General features: G+C 46.5%; 1 protein-coding gene across 3 annotated transcripts in view; it reads right to left on the minus strand.

Annotated features, from left to right (window-relative positions):
* Positions 1–20,142, minus strand: part of CCDC180 (coiled-coil domain containing 180) — a 597,826-nt gene that overhangs the window by 94,553 nt on the left and 483,131 nt on the right. For all 3 annotated transcript variants that reach the window (XM_029611950.1, XM_029611952.1, XM_029611951.1), the window contains 5 exons: positions 19,054–19,140; positions 18,422–18,609; positions 18,272–18,336; positions 17,921–18,056; positions 8,380–8,452 (listed from right to left, as the gene is read on the minus strand). In XM_029611950.1, the coding sequence (XP_029467810.1) occupies positions 8,380–8,452; positions 17,921–18,056; positions 18,272–18,336; positions 18,422–18,609; positions 19,054–19,140 (549 nt within the window). The remainder of the gene's footprint in view (positions 1–8,379; positions 8,453–17,920; positions 18,057–18,271; positions 18,337–18,421; positions 18,610–19,053; positions 19,141–20,142) is intronic.

Below are 20,142 nucleotides of genomic sequence, written 5' to 3' on the forward strand. Positions count from 1 at the left end.
TCACGTGGTCCATCGCGGTTCCGCTCCCGGACCCCTCGTTGGACCCAAACGGCACTTTTGGCCAGCTTGGGGGGGCCTCCTGACCCCCCCAAGCTGGCCAAAAGTGCCTTTTGGGCCCAACGAGGGGTCCGGGAGCGAACCCGAGGGGAATCACGTGACGCCGCGTCACTCCGACGTCACGTGATTCCCCTCGGGTTCGCTCCCGGACCCCTCGTTGGGCCCAAAAGGAACTTTTGGCCAGCTTGGGGGGGTTAGGGTTAGGGCCTCCTGACCCCCCCAAGCTGGCCAAAAGTGCCTTTTGGGCCCAACGAGGGGTCCGGGAGCGAACCCGAGGGGAATCACGTGACGCCGCGTCACTCCGACGTGGCGCCGACGTCACGTGATTCCCCTCGGGTTCGCTCCCGGACCCCTCGTTGGGCCCAAAAGGCACTTTTGGCCAGCTTGGGGGGGTCAGGAGGCCCGTCACTCCGACGTGACGCCGACCTCACGTGCTCCTTGCAAAGGAGTTCAGAAATGGCGTCCTGACCCCGCTGGACCACCAGGGAGTTTTGGTAAGTCTTGGGGGGGGGGGGGATTAAGGCGGGTGAGGGGTTTAAATTTTTATTTGCACATATGGACATAGACTCAACTTATGGAATTCTCCATATGTCCATATTGACCGCAAATGACCCCCCCTTTTGACTTATGGACTTATGAACTTAAACTTTTGGTCTGCACATCCCTATTATCCACTATGATGCCTAGATCTCTTTCTTGGGTTGTAGCACCTAATATGGAACCCAACATTGTGTAATTATAACATGGGTTATTTTTCCCTATATGCATCACCTTGCACTTATCCACATTAAATTTCATCTGCCATGTGGATGCCCAATTTTCCAGTCTCACAAGGTCTTCCTGCAATTTATCACAATCTGCTTGTGATTTAACTATTCTGAACAATTTTGTGATTACCTCACTTGTCGTATTTCTTTCCAGATCATTTATAAATATATTGAAAAGTAAGGGTCCCAATACAGATCCCTGAGGCACTCCACTGTCCACTCTCTTCCACTGAGAAAATTGTCCAATTAATCCTACTCTCTGTTTCCTGTCTTTTAGCCAGTTTGCAATCCACGAAAGGACATCGCCACCTATCCCATGACTTTTTACTTTTCGTAGAAGCCTCTCATGAGGAACTTTGTCAAACGCCTTCTGAAAATCCAAATTTACTACATCTACCGGTTCACCTTTATCCACATGTTTATTAACTCCGTCAAAAAAGTGAAGCAGATTTGTGAGGCAAGACTTGCCTTGGGTAAAGCCATGCTGACTTTGTTCCATTAAACCATGTCTTTCTATACGTTCTGTGATTTTGATGTTTAGAACACTTTCCACTATTTTTCCTGGCACTGAAGTCAGGCTAACCGGTCTGTAGTTTCCCGGATCGCCACTAGAGCTCTTTTTAAATATTGGGGTTACATTTGCTATCCTCCAGTCTTCAGGTACAATGGATGATTTTAATGAAAGGTTACAAATTTTTACTAATAGGTCTGAAATTTCATTTTTTAGTTCCTTCAGAACTCTGGGGTGTATACCATCCGGTCCAGGTGATTTACTACTCTTCAGTTTGTCATTCAGGCCTACCACATCTTCTAGGTTCACCGTGATTTGATTCAGTCCATCTGAGTCATTACCCATGAAAACCTTCTCCATTACAGGTACCTCCCCAACATCCTCTTCAGTAAACACCGAAGCAAAGAAATCATTTAATCTTTCTGCGATGGCCTTATCTTCTCTAAGTGCCCCTTTAACCCCTCGATCATCTAACGGTCAAACTGACTCCCTCACAGGCTTTCTGCTTCAGATATATTTTAAAAAGTTATTACTGTGAGTTTTTGCCTCTACAGCCAACTTCTTTTCAAATTCTCTCTTAGCCTGTCTTATCAATGTCTTACATTTAACTTGCCAACGTTTATGCTTTATCCTATTTTCTTCTGTTGGATCCTTCTTCCAATTTTTGAATGAAGATCTTTTGGCTAAAAAAGCTTCTTTCACCTCCCCTTTTAACCATGCCTCTTGGACATTTTTTACTTTTGTAGCTGCTCCTTTCAGTTTTTTTCTAACAATTTTTCACATTTTATCAAAGTTTCCCTTTTGAAAGTTTAGCACGAGAGCCTTGGATTTGCACAGTGTTCCTCTTCCAGTCATTAAATCAAATTTGATCATATTATGATCACTATTGCCAAGCGGCCCCACCACCGTTACCTCTCTCACCAAGTCGTGTGGTCCACTGAGAATTAGATCTAAAATTGCTCCCTCTCTTGTTGGTTCCTGAACCAATTGCTCCATAAAGCTATCATTTATTCCATCCAGGAACGTTATCTCTCTAGCGTGTCCTGATGATACATTTACCCAGTCAATATTGGGGTAATTGAAGTCTCCCATTATTACTGCACTACCAATTTGGTTAGCTTCCCTAATTTCTCTTAGCATTTCACTGTCCGTCTCACCATCTTGACCAGGTGGATGGTAGTGTACTCCTATCACTATAGTCTTCCCCGACATACAAGGGATTTCTACCTATAAAGATTCAATTTTGTATTTAGTCTCATGCAGGATGTTTATCCTGTTGGACTCTATGCCATCCCAGACATAAAGCGCCACACCTCCTCCCGGGTGCTCCTCTCTGTCATTGCGATATAATTTGTACCCCGTTATAGCACTGTCCCATTGGTTATCCTCTTTCCACCATGTCTCTGAGATGCCAATTAAGTCTATGTCATCATTCACTGCTATACATTCTAATTCTCCCATCTTACTTCTTAGACTTCTGGCATTAGCATACAAACATTTCAAAGTTTGTTTTTTGTTTGTATTTTCATTCTGCTTTTTAATTGATAGGGATAAGTTAGAATTTTTTAGCTCAGGTGAGTTTTTAGTTTCAGGCACTTGGACTATTTTTCTAATTATTGGAACCTCACTGTTGGGATGCCCTAATTCTAATGCATCATTAGTATCCTTTGAAGATACCTCTCTCCGAACCATGCGCTGCTGAGCGACTGTCGGTTTTCCCCTTTGTTCTAGTTTAAAAGCTGCTCTATCTCCTTTTTAAAGGTTAGCGCCAGCAGTCTGGTTCCACCCTGGTTAAGGTGGAGCCCATCCCTTCGGAAGAGACTCCCCCTTCCCCAAAAGGTTCCCCAGTTCCTAACAAAACTGAATCCCTCTTCCTTGCACCATTGTCTCATTCTCGCATTGAGACTCCGGAGCTCTGCTTGCCTCTGGTGATCTGCGCGTGGAACAGGAAGCATTTCAGAGAATGCTACCCTGGAGGTTCTGGATTTAAGCCTTCTACCTAAGAGCCTAAATTTGGCTTCCAGAACCTCCCTCCCACATTTTCCTATGTCATTGGTGCCCACATGTACCACGACAGCCGGCTCCTCCCCAGCACTGTCTAAAATCCTATCTAGGTGACGCGTGAGGTCCGCCACCTTCGCACCAGGTAGGCATGTTACCAGGCGATCCTCACGCCCACCAGCCACCCAGCTATCTATATTCCTAATAATCAAATCACCAACTATGACTGCCGACCTAACCCTTCCCTCCTGGGCAGTAGGTCTTGGGGAGATATCCTCAGTGCGAAAGGACAATGCATCACCTGGAGAGCAGGTCCTTGCTACAGGATCCTTTCCTGCTGCACCTGGTTGATGCTCTCCCATCATGAGACCTTCTTCCTCCAAGGCAGCACCAGGGCTGCCAGTCTGAAGTTGGGACTTGACTCTATGTCCCTGAAGGTCTCATCTATATACCTCTCTGTGTGCCTCAGCTCCTCCAGGTCTGCCACTCTAGCCTCCAGAGATCAGACTCGTTCTCTGAGAGCCAGAAGCTCTTTGCATCGCATGCACATGTATAACTTCTCACCAGTGGGTAAAAAAATCATACATGTGACACTCTATGCAAAAGACTGGGAAGCCCCCCTCTTGCTGCTGGACTGCTGCCTTCATTTCAATTTTGATCAGTTCCTAGTTAAGTTTTAGGTTGCTATGGGAGTAGGAATGTGTCTAACGTCCTTTAAATGTATTAGTGAATTCACTATGTGTCTGGTAGTGGCCTACTGAGGTCTGATCGAATTCTCAATAAAGTTTTTGTTGATTTTTTTTTTTTGTGAAAGTGGCACCTGCCTATAAATTAAGAGATGAGCTAGGGGTGGGTGGGTTGGGAAATACAAAAAGTCTAACTTCAGTTAGTCAGCCAGAGTGACTCACTGCTCTCTTGATTAACAAATGTTGGTACCTATTCAAACCCAATCACACTATCTCAACACCTTTCCAAGGTGAGTAACTGAGCTGAACTATTCAACCTTTTTACTTAGGTATACACTGCTCCTAGCTTATTTCTAGCTTCTGGCTACTTTTTTTGTTTTGTTTTTTTCCAATACAAACACTCAGTTTGTATTAAATACAAACACTCAGCTCTTTAAAAGTCTGCAGAACACTCAGTTCTGCAGACTTTTAAAAATAAACACACTACCTACTGCTTACTAGCTACCTTATTGACTGACTATTTAAAGATACAAACAGTCTAACTTGTTTATTCACTGCCTCTCTGACTATTAAAAGCACACATACACAAACACACTAAATAATGTTCCCAAATAGTTAACTTTGCCCTAGTAATTTTAGAAAAGACAATGTCCCAAGCAAAAACTTACTGATTCCTTTCAGCCACCAGCAAGGTGATCCTCTCCTCTCAGTGTTCCCATTGGATACCCTATTAAACAAAAAGGTAATTCCTTGTCTTGGAAAGCTCCAGTATACAAACTGCCTAAGAAAGGATGTTGCCCCAGAGGCCTTGGGGCTGAAATGTGGTCTTTGTTGGATTCCTCCTGCTCATAGAAGAGTGAGAAAATTGAACTTCTTTCAGTTTTGTGGGTCTTTATTTTTGCGCTGGAGGTGGATTCTTGGGCTGAGGTGGGGTTGATGCTACCCATGGGCAAGGGCCTACGGGTCCCCACCGTCAGCAGGTGGAGTAGGCTGAAGCTAGAAGCCACTGGAGCTTCACCTATACCAGCCCACGTTCCCTCGGGTTGAGCCTTTGGGTGCCGGGGCTGGCAGGACTTAGGCAGGCCTCAAGTTTGAACAACAACGGCAGATAGTTCAGCCCAGAGACAGCAGCCAGCAGATGGTGTAGTTCTACCCCGGACGGGCTACGGAACTGAAACTCAAGCACCAAGGAACAAGGAGTAGCTGGAGGTGCCTGAGCAAGGAAAGGCTGAGGCCTTAAGAGTCCACATCCAGAGGATAGAGACAGAGGCATCACTGTTGAGCGTGAATGGAAGGTGGTGGCCAATGGAAGGTGTAGCACGCAACATAGCACTCTGGATGAGAGAGAGTCTATAACAATGTCGTCCATAGCAAAGATCAGGGCAAGAAGAAGGCAGAGGTGGTCAGACATAGCAATGGTCAGGGTACAGAGAAGACGTGGTCAGGCATAGCAATGGTCAAGGCACTGAGAAGGCAGGTGAAGTCGGACATAGCAGAGGTCAGGCTTGGAGAAGGCAAGTGAGGTCGGACATAGCTGAGGTCAGGCTTGGAGAAGGCAGGCGAAGTTGGACGTAGCAGAGGCCAGGCTTGGAGAAGGCAGGCGAAGTCGAACATAGCTGAGGTCAGGCTTGGAGAAGGCAGGCGAGGTCGGACGTAGCAGAGGTTAGGCTTAGAGAAGGCAGGCGAAGTCAGCAGAAGGACGTAGCAGAAGTCAGTACCAGGAAGACAATCAATACGAGAAGACAAGACGAACACAGGAACCAGGAACCGAAGACACAGGAACAGGATCAGGAACACGGAGAAGCAACGAGCACTTGGAAACCAGGAACAGGCAAACCAAGGAGACTTGTTGCAAAGGCAAAGCTTCATTGGAAAACCAGGGAATTTATACGATGCAATACATGACGTCATCATCCGGGTCCGCAGCCTGGTTCTCACCGCGGGCCCTTTAAAGGTCTCAAGGTGTTGCGCGTGTGCGCCTAGAGGAAAGTGCAGCGCCACTGGAGGTGTCTCTCTGTTGCCCACCCGGAGAGGACCGGCAGACGGAGGGGTCCTGGCTGGAAGGCCCAGGAGAAGATGCAAGGCCAGAGGCGCTGGTGGATGCCCGAGGTTGGAGCCGGTGACCCACCGCCGCCAGGGAAGAGGAACTGGGTCCCGCAGGCTGTGCAGCAAGGTATGAGGGTTGCACCACGGGGTTGCTGCGGGCGACGAGCATAACATTTATACTGCTATCCAATTTAAGACTACTATTTATTCTGTTTGCCTTTCGGATTTACAAATAATTTTCATTTTGGAACCAACTTTGGTGTGGGCATTGGACACTGTGTTAAGCTGTGGTAAGTCTTCCCTTGGGCCTCCCAAACTTTTTCTGGTCCTCAACTGGTGGTCCCTGGTGGATTACTGCTGTTCCCGGGGTTGGAGCAGTGTAACTCCTTACCCCTGCAGCACCCAAAGGTAACTGTGAGGAAAAGTGGGGGGGTTACACAGAGGAAGAATATTCTTTTATGCGCAGCCGCAACCTTTCAAATAAGATAAAATGGAGCTGGATCTTCTATGAGAACTGGACCTTGAACTAATGGACCTCTAGTCCTGAGAAACCTTAGAGGAGAATCAACTTGAAGTCTACATACTAGGGTACTGTTGGCCAATCTGAAGCTAGCAAAACTACTAAAGCATGGTGAATCTCAACGCCCTTCCTATCAGCAGCCAGGGAGGAAACAAGACTGAACTAGGGCATCTATTCCCTATGCACCCATACTCCCTGTGTCATTTGAAGAACTGAAGCACCTTGGTGTTCTTGTGAGTTGCCATTAAATCCATCTGAAGTGAGCCCCAACCAGCAATTATCTTTTGAAAAGCCTCTTTGCTGAGTTTCCACGCTCCAGAATACGGTGTTTCTGCTGAGAAAATCTGTTTGAATGTTGTCAGCCTTGCAATATGAGCTACAGAGATATGCAGAAGAATCTGTTCTGCCTACTGGAACAGAAACTCATCAACTCTGACACCCCTTGACTGTAGGTGCCTCCTTGTTTGTTCGCATAAGCAACTGCTGTGGCCTTGTTGGATAAGATATGGACTGTCTTCCCCTCTACCAAGATGAGTAAGTGAAGCAACGTTAGCCTGATGAGGCCATGAAGACAGAGACCCTTTCTATGAGGATTCTTCCTCATCACCATCAGCTGGAGCCACCTTGCATGCTTCTGCCACACAGCCATGCCAATCGAATGAAGGAAGGGACTACTAGCTGCGAACACCCCAGCTTCCCCCCCCCCCCTCTTCACCGGGCCTCTGAATTACATAGAAGGCCTGTTGAAGGAAGCAAAATTATTCAGGAGAAAATTCCCTTTGAGAAGAAAGGGAGGAATCAGGAATAGGTTCAAAGGCAATTTTCTCCACAGAAAACAGAACCAGAGAATCCCCCTGTCCCATATCATGTAAACAAGGAGCAGATGAAAAATGCAGGAGAGCTCCAAAATGGCAGCTGTTTCTGCTGAGACAGCCAAATCTGGCTCAGTACCCATGCGGCTTTCACCGTGGCTCTTCAAAGAACTTCTACCATAAGAGGACCTGGTCTCCACAGAAAATGATGCATTCACTTTGGATACTGTCCCCTGCTTGCCAGCATTGGGGTTGCGCTCCTCACACACTACAGAGACTGGCAACACTGCAGGCGTGTTGGGAGCCAAGCAGTCTCTGCAGTGCTGACCATATTCAGCTATCCACATGCAACCATCAGGGTGTTGAGAAGCAAAGTTACGGCACTTAAAACACTGGCTCCTAAATTACCACTCCCCTTCTATAAGGGATGGAGCCAACCACTGTCCATTGTTTTCACTCTTCTGTTCCCTCCGCTTTCCTTCTTCTGTGCTTTTCTTTTTAATAAACTTTATTCAAGAAAAGTTGGAGGGGAGAACGAAAGGAGAGAGGAAAGAAGGAGAGAAAGAGCTTTCTGAGAGGATCCTACCAACACTCTTAACCCCCAAATCTAGCAAGGTATGGGTCACTTAATTGGGCTCACTAAACTGACAAATCTGCAGCCTGGCCCAAGGAATACTGCCAATAAGAAATAGCTCCAAGACAAAATACTCCACCAGGATGGAGAAACCAAGTACCTGGGATACACATTCTTGTTCCACCAGACCAGAACAGCTGCTGGAAACAGAGAATACTGGCTTTTGATGGGCTTCATCATTTTATGTATACATGTTTTGATGGCAGGGGAACGAGCCATACATCTGTTCTGATGCAACATAATATATACAGAGCATCCCATATACACAACTTTACATAGTTAACAATAGCAAGATATAGTATGACCATTGCTAGATGACATTTAGATTAAAGTAAGCATTCCTACCTCAGCAAGAGCCAGCAACATGTTGTTACTCTCCCAGAGAATGTGGGCGATTTTTCCTTTAAAATGTCTGAAACTAAAAAACACCAAACATATTCAAATATCCTTTCAGCACTCAGTATATGACTTTCGTTAACTAAATAAAAGCCATCCCTACCACTGCCTTGCTCAGAAGCCATGTTACTGCATGGCATCTGAGCATGGTCTGTTCCTATTTCTATCCCTCTCCCAGCTTTCTGGCAGTCCCAATAGAATGTCAGTAACCCCCAGTAACTAGCAACAAGACATACTCCATTCCAAAAGTTGATCACCTTACAAATGTCAAGTTCAGCCAAACTGTCATTGTTTAGAATGTACAACCTAGATTGTATGAGGAAAGACAGACTTGATTTACATTGATTCTTCCAGTTCTCTCCAAATGCCAGATGGCATTTATCTCAGTAGCCTGGTTTTACAGCTTTCTGTGGGCTGCCAACACAAAGAGGTCTGTATTCTGTGCCATTTCTCTAGCTAAGTTCAGACTTAGCTGAACAGCAGGATTTGAAAATCATGCAGTGCTGGCAGGCCCCAAGATAGCCAGATAACTGGGTGGAGAGTGGGTATTTTCCAGGGCAGAGCTGGCTATCCAACTAAGCTGTGTAAACATTGATTTTCAATGTTATCTGACTAATCTACGGGCCGATACAGTAAGGTGCAGTAAAAAGAGGTGTGTTAGTGCCCGGCGCACCCGAGTTTGCCGCACGCACAGTTTGGATCACCTACCGCTCGATATTGTATTTAAATGGCATGCAAATGCAAGCCGCGTCCAATGCGTGTCCATGAAGCGCAATCCATTTTACTGTATAGGCGCTATACAGCGCCTATACAGTAGGCGCTGTATAGGCGCCTACTGTATAGGCGCCTATAGACGCTGTATAGGCGCCAGATAATCAACTGCTCACTCTCTCATGGCAAAGTCCCTGACTGCTTAAAACAGGTCGTAGTCAAGCCTATCCTTAAAAAACCCAATCTCGATCCCTCTGATCCTACCAACTATAATAGGTCCATCTCAAACCTCCCCCTCCTTACAAAAATCATGGAAAAAGTTGTCAACACCCAATTCACAGATCACTTAGAAAACCACAGCATTTTATTCCCTTCCCAATTCACTCCCCATCCCTTTGTTGAAGCATCCGTGGTGAGAATTAATTGATGAGGGGGGTGATGGAATGGGCTCCCTTCCTCCAAGATAGATGGTTGAAGCCACCATCGGATATCTTTTTTCATGGAGTTCGTAACCCGTACTTTGTGAGACATTGGTTGAGTGAGTTGGTTCCATTGAGATTTTAGGCCCCCTTGGAGTCATCTGATGTGGAGTCGAATGTTTTGGACCACATGTATTGCTGCGGCCATATGACCTAATAGTACCATAATGTGCCGAGCTGGAACTTTTTCCCGACGTAACAGAGTTTGAACAAGCGACCGTAAGTTTTGGATTCTTTCTGGAGGTAGAAAAGCTCTGGAAAGTGGGGTTCGGATGATCACTCCTATGAATTGAATGTTTTAGGTTGGATGGAGTTGAGATTTTTCAAAGTTTATTATCCAACCCAGGTTTTCTAGACAGAGGAGTGTGTGTTCTATGTGATTTTTTACTAACTGTGCATCATAAAATAAAATTAACCAGTCGTCTAAATAAGGAAAAATGTTTATGCCCTGTTTACATAAGGGTGCCACAACAACAGCAAGACATTTTGTGAAGACTCTTGGGGCTGAGGAGAGACCAAAGGGAAGCACTTGGTAATGGTAGTGTTGGTTCGACACTTGAAAACAGAGGTATCACCAACAATGTTTGTGAATCGGGATGTGAGTGTAAGCATCTTTTAGATCGAGTGAGCACATCCAGTCGTTTGTCTGGAGAAAGGGGAGGACCATCTTGAGAGAGGTCATCTTGAATTATTCCTTTGCCAGATGTTTGTTGAGTGCTCGAAGATCCAAGATAGGGTGAAGGCCTCCTGATTTTTTGGGAATGAGGAAGTATTGGGAGTAGAAACAGTTCTCTATTTGATTGGAAGGCACTGGCCAGATAGCCTTCTGTTGAAGGAGGATTGAAATTTCCTTCAGGAGCGAAGGAACTTGAATCAATGGAGTCTTGGGATGAATGAGATGACAAAGTGTTGGAATGGGGCTGAAACGCAGACGGTATCCTCGTGATATAATGCTCAACACCCATTGGTCCGTGGTGATATGGGACCATTGGGAATGGAACAAAAATAGTCTTCCTCCTACATAAACTGCTGTTGTGGCAGGTGAACTTAAAAAGATTGTTTAGGTGGTGGTTGAGTAGCCTGAGGTTTTTGTGACCTCTGGGTTCTCTGATGTGGTCTTTGTCCCTGCATTTGAGATTGAGACTGTTGTTGTTGAAAAGGCTGTGGCCTATAGTTGGATTGATAGGGTTGATAGTAACGGTATGATCTGCAGTAGTAGTAACCTCTTTTATATTGGGGAAAATAATGCCTGGACGTAGATGGCGTGTCTAAAGGAGCCACCAAAGACTGAACTGCAATATTCTGTTCTTTGATTAAAGACACGGTCTCCTGAAGTTTGTCTCCAAATAGGTTGTCTGGCCTACATGGTAAATTAGCCAGATAGTCATGAACACCGTCCTGTATACTGCTGGCTTGAAGCCATGCCAGACGTCTAGCTGAGACCGAGGTTGCAGATGAACGTGCTGAAGTGTCAAAAACTTCGTACGAAGTGCGCAATAAATGATGCAGACCTTCCTGCAAATCAAAGAGTGGCTGAGGCAAGGAAGAGTCTCCTTATGCAGTGTGTAGTAAAGACTGTAGTTTTTGCGTACAGTTGAAAAGATATTGGATGATATAAAACTAATGGTGATTAATGCGAGAATTCAGCAGTGAATTTTGATAGATCTCTTTTGCAAAATCATCCAACAGTTTATTATCTTTTCCTGGAGGCGTGTTAGAGTAAAGCCTGTTCTTATTGGCTCTTTTGATCGCCAATTCTACTACTATTGAATTGTGAGGGACTTGAACATTCGAGTAGTAGGATGTCTTTGCATTCTATATTTTAAATCCAGTTTTTTGGAAACTGGGATGAGAAGGAGTGGGGTATCCCATGCCTTGTCCATCAGGCCCTCTAGAATTTGATGTGGAGGAAGAGCAGTGGGCTCAGATGGAACATCTAGAATTTGCAGAATTTGCATTGCTTCCGATCTCGGTCTGGAAGTTTTCGAGTCTCTATGTTAAGAGCTAAACCCAGCTTCTCCAAGAATTTAGTGAAAGTAAGATCTTCAGGAGGAGACGTTGGCTGAGGTAGCTCTTGTGGAGGGTCTGAAGGAATATCCGTTGAACTTCCTGGAGGTGATGGGGGAGAGAACACTGGAGAGACTGTTTGTTTGGATGACACAGAAGAATCGGAATGTGTCAGAGACGGTAGATTTGGAGGAGAAATATTCGGCGATGCAGGATCTTGAGGATCCTGTGGAAGAATATTTGGATCCGGAGGTAACCCTGGAAAAAACTATGTAATAGAGAAGTGATGTGAGACATCGTTTATTCAGCTGTTGGAGATGTTGGTCTCTTTTTGGGACATTGAGGCTGAGAAAGTATATCTGGTGATGAGTCCCAATTTCCAGCCGGTTCATAAATTATAAGGTCGGATAATACCGAGAAAGGAGAGTGGTGATCTCCGTGTAAGAATGCAGAGTGTTGCAGAGCAGATCAGGCTGAAGATGATGCTCCAGATTGCGGTGTAACATGCTTTGTTTTTGATGTTGATTTTTTTGGTTTTTCAGGCAACTCAGGGATTGTCTTTGGGATCTCTGAAGGAGTATGAGTAGTCTTCTTATGCTTATGAATGAGATGCATCGTAGCCTTATCAGATGCATCGTGTTGCATCGTAGCCTTCTTAGATGCATCGTGGCTTTTGACGATTTCAATGGGGTTGACGCGTCGAACGCGTCAGATGAGGCAGAGTAGGGCGACTCGACGCAGGCTTTAACGGCACATGCGTCGTATCCAAAGCGGCACTCGTCACAATCTGCGTGGTTGACGACGCAGTCTGTGGTGCACGGCTCTCCAAAGCCGAATGTGCGCGTCGAGAAGTCTCAGACCGGGGTTTCTGCTTAGCCGGGGAGGACTTTGTTGATCTTATACCCGCCATAGAGGGGGTATGAGTGCCTCAACCTCTCCATTTTCTCTGCCCTCTGTCTTCTGTCTCACGGGGACATTCTTCCACAGTCCCTGCATGTGGCCTGATCATGATCGGGACCGAGGCATAAATAACAATAGTTATGCCCGTCGGTTACCAACATAAACTTACCGCATGAGCAGTACTTGAATCCAGGGCTTCTAGGCATCTTGTCTTCGTTTCTTCATCGAAGTGAAGGGTTTTTTTTGTCTTCTGAGGTGATGAGAGAGAGTTCCACACGTCCGTTCAGTACCGCGGAAAACAAAAACTGAGGGAAGCTCGAGGAGCACGGGAAGTTGAGATCATGCGCACTTCAAAGCTCTTTGAGCTTAGAGAGAAAGCCCGCCTTCGTGACATCACGATGACATCACCCAGTATGCATGGCTAAATGCCCTGCTTATCAACGAAAAGAAATTTAGACCTGCTTCAAAGATATCTGGTTAAGTGGCACTGCAAAGAAAAAAACAAAAAATGTATAGGAGCCTGAAGTCCAATACTTCCCTTCTCCACGCGCATGTTATAAAATCCAGGGTCGGTGCGCACAAGAGGGTGCACACTTGTGCACCTTGCGCGCGCCGAGCCCGGAGGGAACTGGGAAAGCCATCGGGCCTTTCCTAGGGCTCAGCACGCGCAAAGTGCACAAGTGTGCACCCCTTTGTGCGCGCCGACCCTGGATTTTATAACATGCGCGTGGCAGCGCACGCATGTTATAAAATCGGGTGTACATTTATGCGTGCCGGGTAGCGCGCACAAATGTACCGCACGCGCGTAAGATTAAAAATCTGCCCCACAGTTTTTTACTCAAAATATTTTCTCATCCCAAAAAAGTCAGGTGGCTTTCACCTGAGTTTAAATCTGAAATCGGAGCGGCCTCGGAGGGAACTTTCCTTTCGCTCCCCACCACCTTCCCCTCCCTTCCCCTATCTAACCCACCCCCCTGCCATATCTAAATCCCCCCCCCACCTTTATTGCAGGAGCTACGCCTGCCTCTGGCAGGTGTAACTTGTGCGCGCCGGCCAGCTGCCAATGCGCCAACCCCCGGCACAGCTGCTGTGCTGGAGGACTTGAGACCACCCCTGGACCGCCGCTCTGCCTCCGGCCCTCCCCCCGGCCCTCCCCTTTTTCAAAGCCCCGGGGCATACGCGCGTCCTGGGGCTTGCGCGTGCCACCGAGCCTATGCAAAATAGGCTCGGTGCTCGCAGGGGTAGGTTTTAAAGGGTTACACGGGTATATTACATGCGTAACCCTTTGAAAATCTGCCCCTGTGTTTTTTGTGAGATTTGAACTGGCTCCATTGCTTGAGATAATAGAAGTGTTGTGTTCCACGGCCATGGATGGCCGCGGATCCCTACCTGACCCGCCGCAGCAGCATCGGGGGAAGTTGTTGTTATCCGATGCCCGTCGTTCCTGCGCACCGGCGCGGGCCTCCGGGGTGGCCTCTGGGCTGGGAGCTGTCCCTACTCCTCCTTCGTGGCATCAGGCAGCTTCTCCTCCGCGGCCGAAATCCAAGATGGCTGCCGCCATCTTAGGCGCGAGGCCGTGCCTCCTTACTAGATTTAAAGGACCTCATCCCTTTAACTACCTACAGCTATTTCCAATGAGCCAGAGCAGAGGAAGTATATAAGGAGACGTCCTTCCAGCGTTGTTTGAGTCTGCTTGCTTCGGTAGTCTTCTTGTGTTCGGACTTGCTTCTTGGTTCCTGTCTCGTCTTAGTGATTCCTGGTTCCTGACTTCGGACTGGCAAGCGGTGATTCCTGGTGTGTGACTTCGGACTGGCAAGCGGCGATCCCTTGGTGTGTGACCTCGGACTGGTAAGCGATGACCCTCTGGCACTTGATCTTGGACTTCTTCTGGACCATCGTCTCCAAGGGCCCACCTAAGTCCCAGCGGCCCAGGTCCCTACGGGCTCCTCCTGGGGGGATCCCGGACTTCCAGTGGCGAAGACACAGTTCTTCTCCTTGACGTCACGACTCTTCGTCTGCCTCCACAGTCGCCTCAGTCTCCAGTGCCGAAGGTCAGCTGGTCGCATCTTCTGCTCTGCCTCGCCACCTGACGGGAGAACCTACGGATCCATCTTCTCAGGTATACCATCCTCCCGTCGGTCCAAGGGTTCACAAGCCTGAGCATAACAAGAAGATAATTTATATTTTGTTGCAAAATAGGCAACTAATCCTTGAGAATTTGATGTGGGGGTCTGAGGAATTACCGGTGGAAATATTACAAAATTAAATGGTAGCCCTTGAATACAATGCTTAATATCCAAATGAGGACCCATTGGTGATGAAAAAATTGAATCTCCCCTCCACTGGAAGCTGTTGATTCTCAAAAAAACTGTGATATTTTTTGAGGCTATTGCTAGGCAGGCTTGGCTTGAGTTCTGTCCCTTGGTCTTCTCTGCTGAGTTTACTGTTGTTTTCGAGGATCATTCTGAAAATATTGTTTTTAAAATGATATGGAGTAAACAGTCTACAAGGGTAGTAGAATTGTCACTTGTAAAGCTGAAAGTGAAACCACTTCCAAAAAGATGTTGAGTCTGTTGTGGCTGAAGTCATTTTTGAAGTGTTGAACACTGTTCTTTAATAACGTAACAGTTTCATTAACTTTTTCCTAAAGTAAGTTCTTGCCTGTGCAAAGTTCATCCACTAATTTTTCATGTACATCATCTCTGATGCCCGATGCCTTCAGCCACACTAATCTTCTCGCAGCTATAGCAATTGCTATACCTCTGGATGATGTGTCAAAATTATTGTACATGGACTTTGTTAGTTGTTTGGACACTCAGCTTCTGAAAGATTGAATTATAGAACATTTAAATATCCGCTGGGAATTATTGAGTATCTTCCTTTTTCTTTTGTAGGATATGATATAAATACTGGTTATTTGGAATTGATAGGCTATTTTACTTTCTAACATGGCAGATTGGTACATCTTTTTCCTTAAATTGTCAAGTAGTCTACATTTTTTTCCAGTTGGGTTCTGTGAATAGATCTTCAAACTTTTTGTCCTTCTCAGTGCTGATTTCACTTCCAATGAATCATATGGCAGCAGTGTTTTATCATGTTCTAAACATTCTTTTACTTTATATTTTAAATCTATCCTTCTGGCAACCAGTTAGATAGAAAGGGGAGTCACCCATATTGTTACGACTGCTGCTCAGATTTTAGTGGAACCAAGGTTGTAGACCGCTTACCTTCTGTAGGAGGAACACAGAACGGGAGGAATACAGTGTAATCCAAAAGGCAGTCCAGGTCAGGGCAGGCAGCAAGCAATCAGGAACCAAAGCAGATAATCCAGTAGGCAGGCGGCAGGCAGGGTAATCCAATAGGCAGTCCAGGTCAGGGCAGTGAGAATACAGCAAATAATCCAACCGCAGGAACTCCAATAACACTCGTGGCCGAAGCAGAGAGCAAAGGAAAAAGACTCTCTTTAAATAGCCCGAGTTCCCGCGCAGACTGATCCCCTGTCGGCGTCTGACGTCATGGGGGCGTGTCCTGGCTCCGAATACCGCGGGACCTTGCTGCCGACGTTGACGCGGATATCTTAGCGTCACCGCCGGAGGGAACGCCCCGATTAGCACGGGACCACGCTGCTGACGCTGCCGAGCTAGCCCTGCCGCCATTAGGACCAAGAACGCCCTGTCCCGCGCGGAACTTCGCCGGCAACATCGCGGCAGAGGTAACACATATTTTGGTCTGCAGGTCTTTAAGACTTTTATGCACTGGACTGGCACCCAGCTGCTTGGGTGTCTTTATGTATTTCAATACACCTAGAAAGTCTTGATATGGTTCAGGTTCTTTTTGCAATGTGAAAAGTATTGACTGAGTCATTTTTGAAGAAAAGCAAAATATCACACGTCATCTGAAGATGTACTGTTCCTCAGGGTTTTTGGATAAGGATATGGAGACAGACCTGGGGAATCTAGTATCTGAAAAGTAGCTATAAGATTAGTTATCTTGCAAATGATAATGATGCCATATCTCTTCTTGGCGATTCTTGAGATGGCAAGACTGGAGATAGTGATTCCAGTTGTCTAGTGAATTTTTCCGGAATAGGAGTTGTTTCTTTAGGAAGGATTTTTAACTGTGTCATGTATTTTGATACAAAATCTATCCACAACCTTCACACAAATGTGTTATCCATAATGGGAGGAACCACCATGGAACAGATATCCAACTCTGGAACTAATATCGGTAATACACTTGATTTTCTTGAATGATGAATTGAGGATGCCATAAGAAACTCTAATTAGGAGACTGTATCATGGGCCTTAAATCTGACATCAAGGTGTCACTCTTAACAATGACCATGACTCCCTCCTACCCAAGCGACTGTGAACATGCTCAGCCCAAGCTGACCTGGGTTGCAGATGGCCAGATCTAGAGATCCTTAGCATGGCAGCATGCAGGCCAGCAGGAAACTGATTTTCATTAGATTAAATCTTACTGTTGTTAATACATTTGGGGGTAGATTTTCAAACCGTGCGATTTGGCGTACTTTTGCTGGTGCATCAGGCGCAAGCAAAAGTATGCTGGATTTTAGTAGATACGCGCGGAGCCGCGCGTATCCACTAAAATCCGGGATCGGCGCGCGCAAGGCTATCGATTCTGTATAGCCGGCGCGCGTCGAGCCGCGCAGCCTACCTTCGTTCCCTCCGAGGCCGCTCCGAAATCGGAGCGGCCTCGGAGGGAACTTTCTTTTGCCCTCCCCTCACCTTCCCCTCCCTTCCCCTACCTAACCCACCCGCCCGGCCCTGTCTAAACCCCCCCCTTACCTTTGTCGGGGGATTTACGCCTCCCGGAGGGAGACGTAAATCCCCGCGCACCAGCGGGCCGCTAGCGCGCCGGGACGCAACCTGGGGGCGGGTACGGAGGGCGCGGCCACGCCCCCGGACCGCCCCGGGCCATAACCACGCCCCCGGGCCCGCCCCCAAAACGCTGCCGACACGCCCCCAAAACGCCGCGCCGACCGGGCCCGCCCCCCGACACGCCCCCCTCGCCAAACCTCGGGACTTACGCGAGTCCCGGGGCTCTGCGCGCGCCGGTAGGCCTATGTAAAATAGGCGCACCGGCGCGCAGGGCCCTGCTCACCTAAATCCGCCCGGATTTAGGCGAGCAGGGCTCTTAAAATCCGCCCCTTGATATATTCATGTCTTCTAATGATACTAAAAGTTATATAGATGTACAAGGACAAAACTCACATGGGTTACTGGAACATTTAGAAGACAGTTAAACCTGATTACAAGCATCTTTATTCATTCTAAATATCTGTAACAATGCAGGGCCAGAGAGTTAAGAAAGGGCTGAATTATATAAGAACATGCAGCTATAAAGGTCCCTTTGCTTCTCAGTGACCTTACCTTATCAATGGTATTGAGAGCTCTTGGTTCTGGGCAGGGCCTAATTTCTTTGTTGCTGTTGTGATAGAGCTGTAAGTACCATCGGTGGCTTGACCTGGAGAGTGAGGTGACAGAGCTGTGGCCATCTGTAGAAATTCTTATAAAATTAAAAGAAACATACAAGAGAATAAACAAAAGATACTCTCTTACTACATTTGAGTGAAATAGAAGAGAATACACAGATTGGAAAGAATTGAAAGGTATATGGGAAAAAACCTAAGACCTCACAGGGAAGATGTCAAGGAGCAGAGGAAGATACCTTCCTAGAGTGAATAGTATAGTTCAAAATGTTTCTATAAAATGTTTTCCTACCTATCCCAATCACCTGGCGGCTGTCTATTCTTTCTTGCTCTGGCTCTTTATGGGGATGCTGAGACCTGAAACACAAAGGGAAGAGGAGGACAGCTAAGGGGAGACACATCTGTACATCTTAACTCCCTTTCATATTCTAAAATCACCTACTCAAGGATGCTCTTGATCAGGCTCACAGCTGCATCTTCAACCACTAGCCTCCCCATTTGGCTTGGCTGCAGCAGGCTTTCATGGTTTAAAAATGTCACTTTAGTCTCCTGTCGGAAAGTTTCAGATCGTGCAGCTGCTGCTGCAATAGAACCCTGCAATGGAGGCTCAGTTAAATCAGGGGTCGAGTCCTAGGACAAGGGAAAAAAGAATAATATTAGAAATACTGTACCATACCAAGCCATATCATATGTTCATTGACACTAAATGCTGCCTTGCTTGTTCATTAATGATGCCATTCATCACATGCAATTTGTCTTATGTTAGTATAAGTCCAAAAGATCCAACCCACAACATGCATTTAATTTCAAAAGAAATCAGTGCAATACAATGATGTTAAGTACGTAAAACATTCCTATAAGCACCCTGTGATGTCAGCAACTACTCAACAAAATAGGCTTTTCCTTATCAGATGATTTAAAAACTGAAACCTAATGTAAAACACCAGTAAATGGAAATTTGTAATTTGATGGAATGTCTTACAAACTTAGCCCCTCAAGTGAAAGGAATAGTGAAAGAAAAGGATAGAGATGTTCAGATTCCACCTGTGATAAGACTAGCGAAATGTTACTTACCAGCAGGCAGTTCAGATACTTGCTCCTGTTCACCATATCGTCCATCACAGACTCAGCATAGTTGTACAACTCTTCGGAAGTCACAGCCTGACCCAACCAAGGAGATAGGTTGTTATGGGAGAAGCACAATGAAGCCAGATTTTCCAATAGGCATGATCATAAGCAAATGGTGGTGTGGGGTAGAGGTTTAAAAGGAGAGACTGAACCGTGCAAAAGATTCTGCTCCCCATAATCTGTATTCACATGTACCTATACAAAGTGAAATCGCTTACCTGCAACAGGTGTTCAACATGGACAGCAGAACAAACAGTAACACAAAATGGGTGATGTCATCCAATAGTGCCAAGTCTGGTCATACTCTCAAAGCCCAGAAAGTTTGATTTTATTTTCTGAGCATGTTTGGGCTTTCCTGTACTAGCATCCCCACATGCAAGTCTTCTCAGTCTTTTTCCAAGCCAGGTCAACTTTCTATGGAGGGGGAAGGGATTGTGTGGCTGTTTGTTCTTCTGTCACGGAGAAAGCAAATGTTGCTTACCTGTAACAGGTGTTATCACAGGACAGCAGGATGTTAGTCCTCACAGGATGGAGCCCAATCACGGAACACTTCTGTCAAAGTTTCCAGAACTTTGACTGGCCCCTACTGGGCATGCCCAGCATGGCACTAACCCTGCAGCCAGCAGGGGTCCCCCTTCAGTCTTGTTAAAAAGCTACAGGTAGTGCCGAAAAAGAAAATAAGAAACATAACGAACCCAACACCGCGGGGCGGCGGGCGGGTTTCGTGAGGACTAACATCCTGCTGTCCTGTGAGAACACCTGTTACAGGTAAGCAACATTTGCTTTCTCACAGGACAAGCAGGATAGTAGTCCTCACATATGGGTGAGTACCGAGCTGAGGATGTCCGAACATGCACCAAATGTACTCAGGCGTGCAAGGCACTAGGCCTGGGATGAAATTTGGCTGAGGGCATCCTGAACCCCATCAGGCAGGCGGAAGGGTGTTGGTACATCACGTTGTAAATAGGTTGTGCAAGACAGACTGGCCGAAGGTGGAATCTTGTCTTCCGACTTTGTCTAGGCAATAATGGGCTG

Source organism: Rhinatrema bivittatum, chromosome 8 (assembly GCF_901001135.1).
Source record: "Rhinatrema bivittatum chromosome 8, aRhiBiv1.1, whole genome shotgun sequence".
NCBI lineage: Eukaryota > Metazoa > Chordata > Amphibia > Gymnophiona > Rhinatrematidae > Rhinatrema > Rhinatrema bivittatum.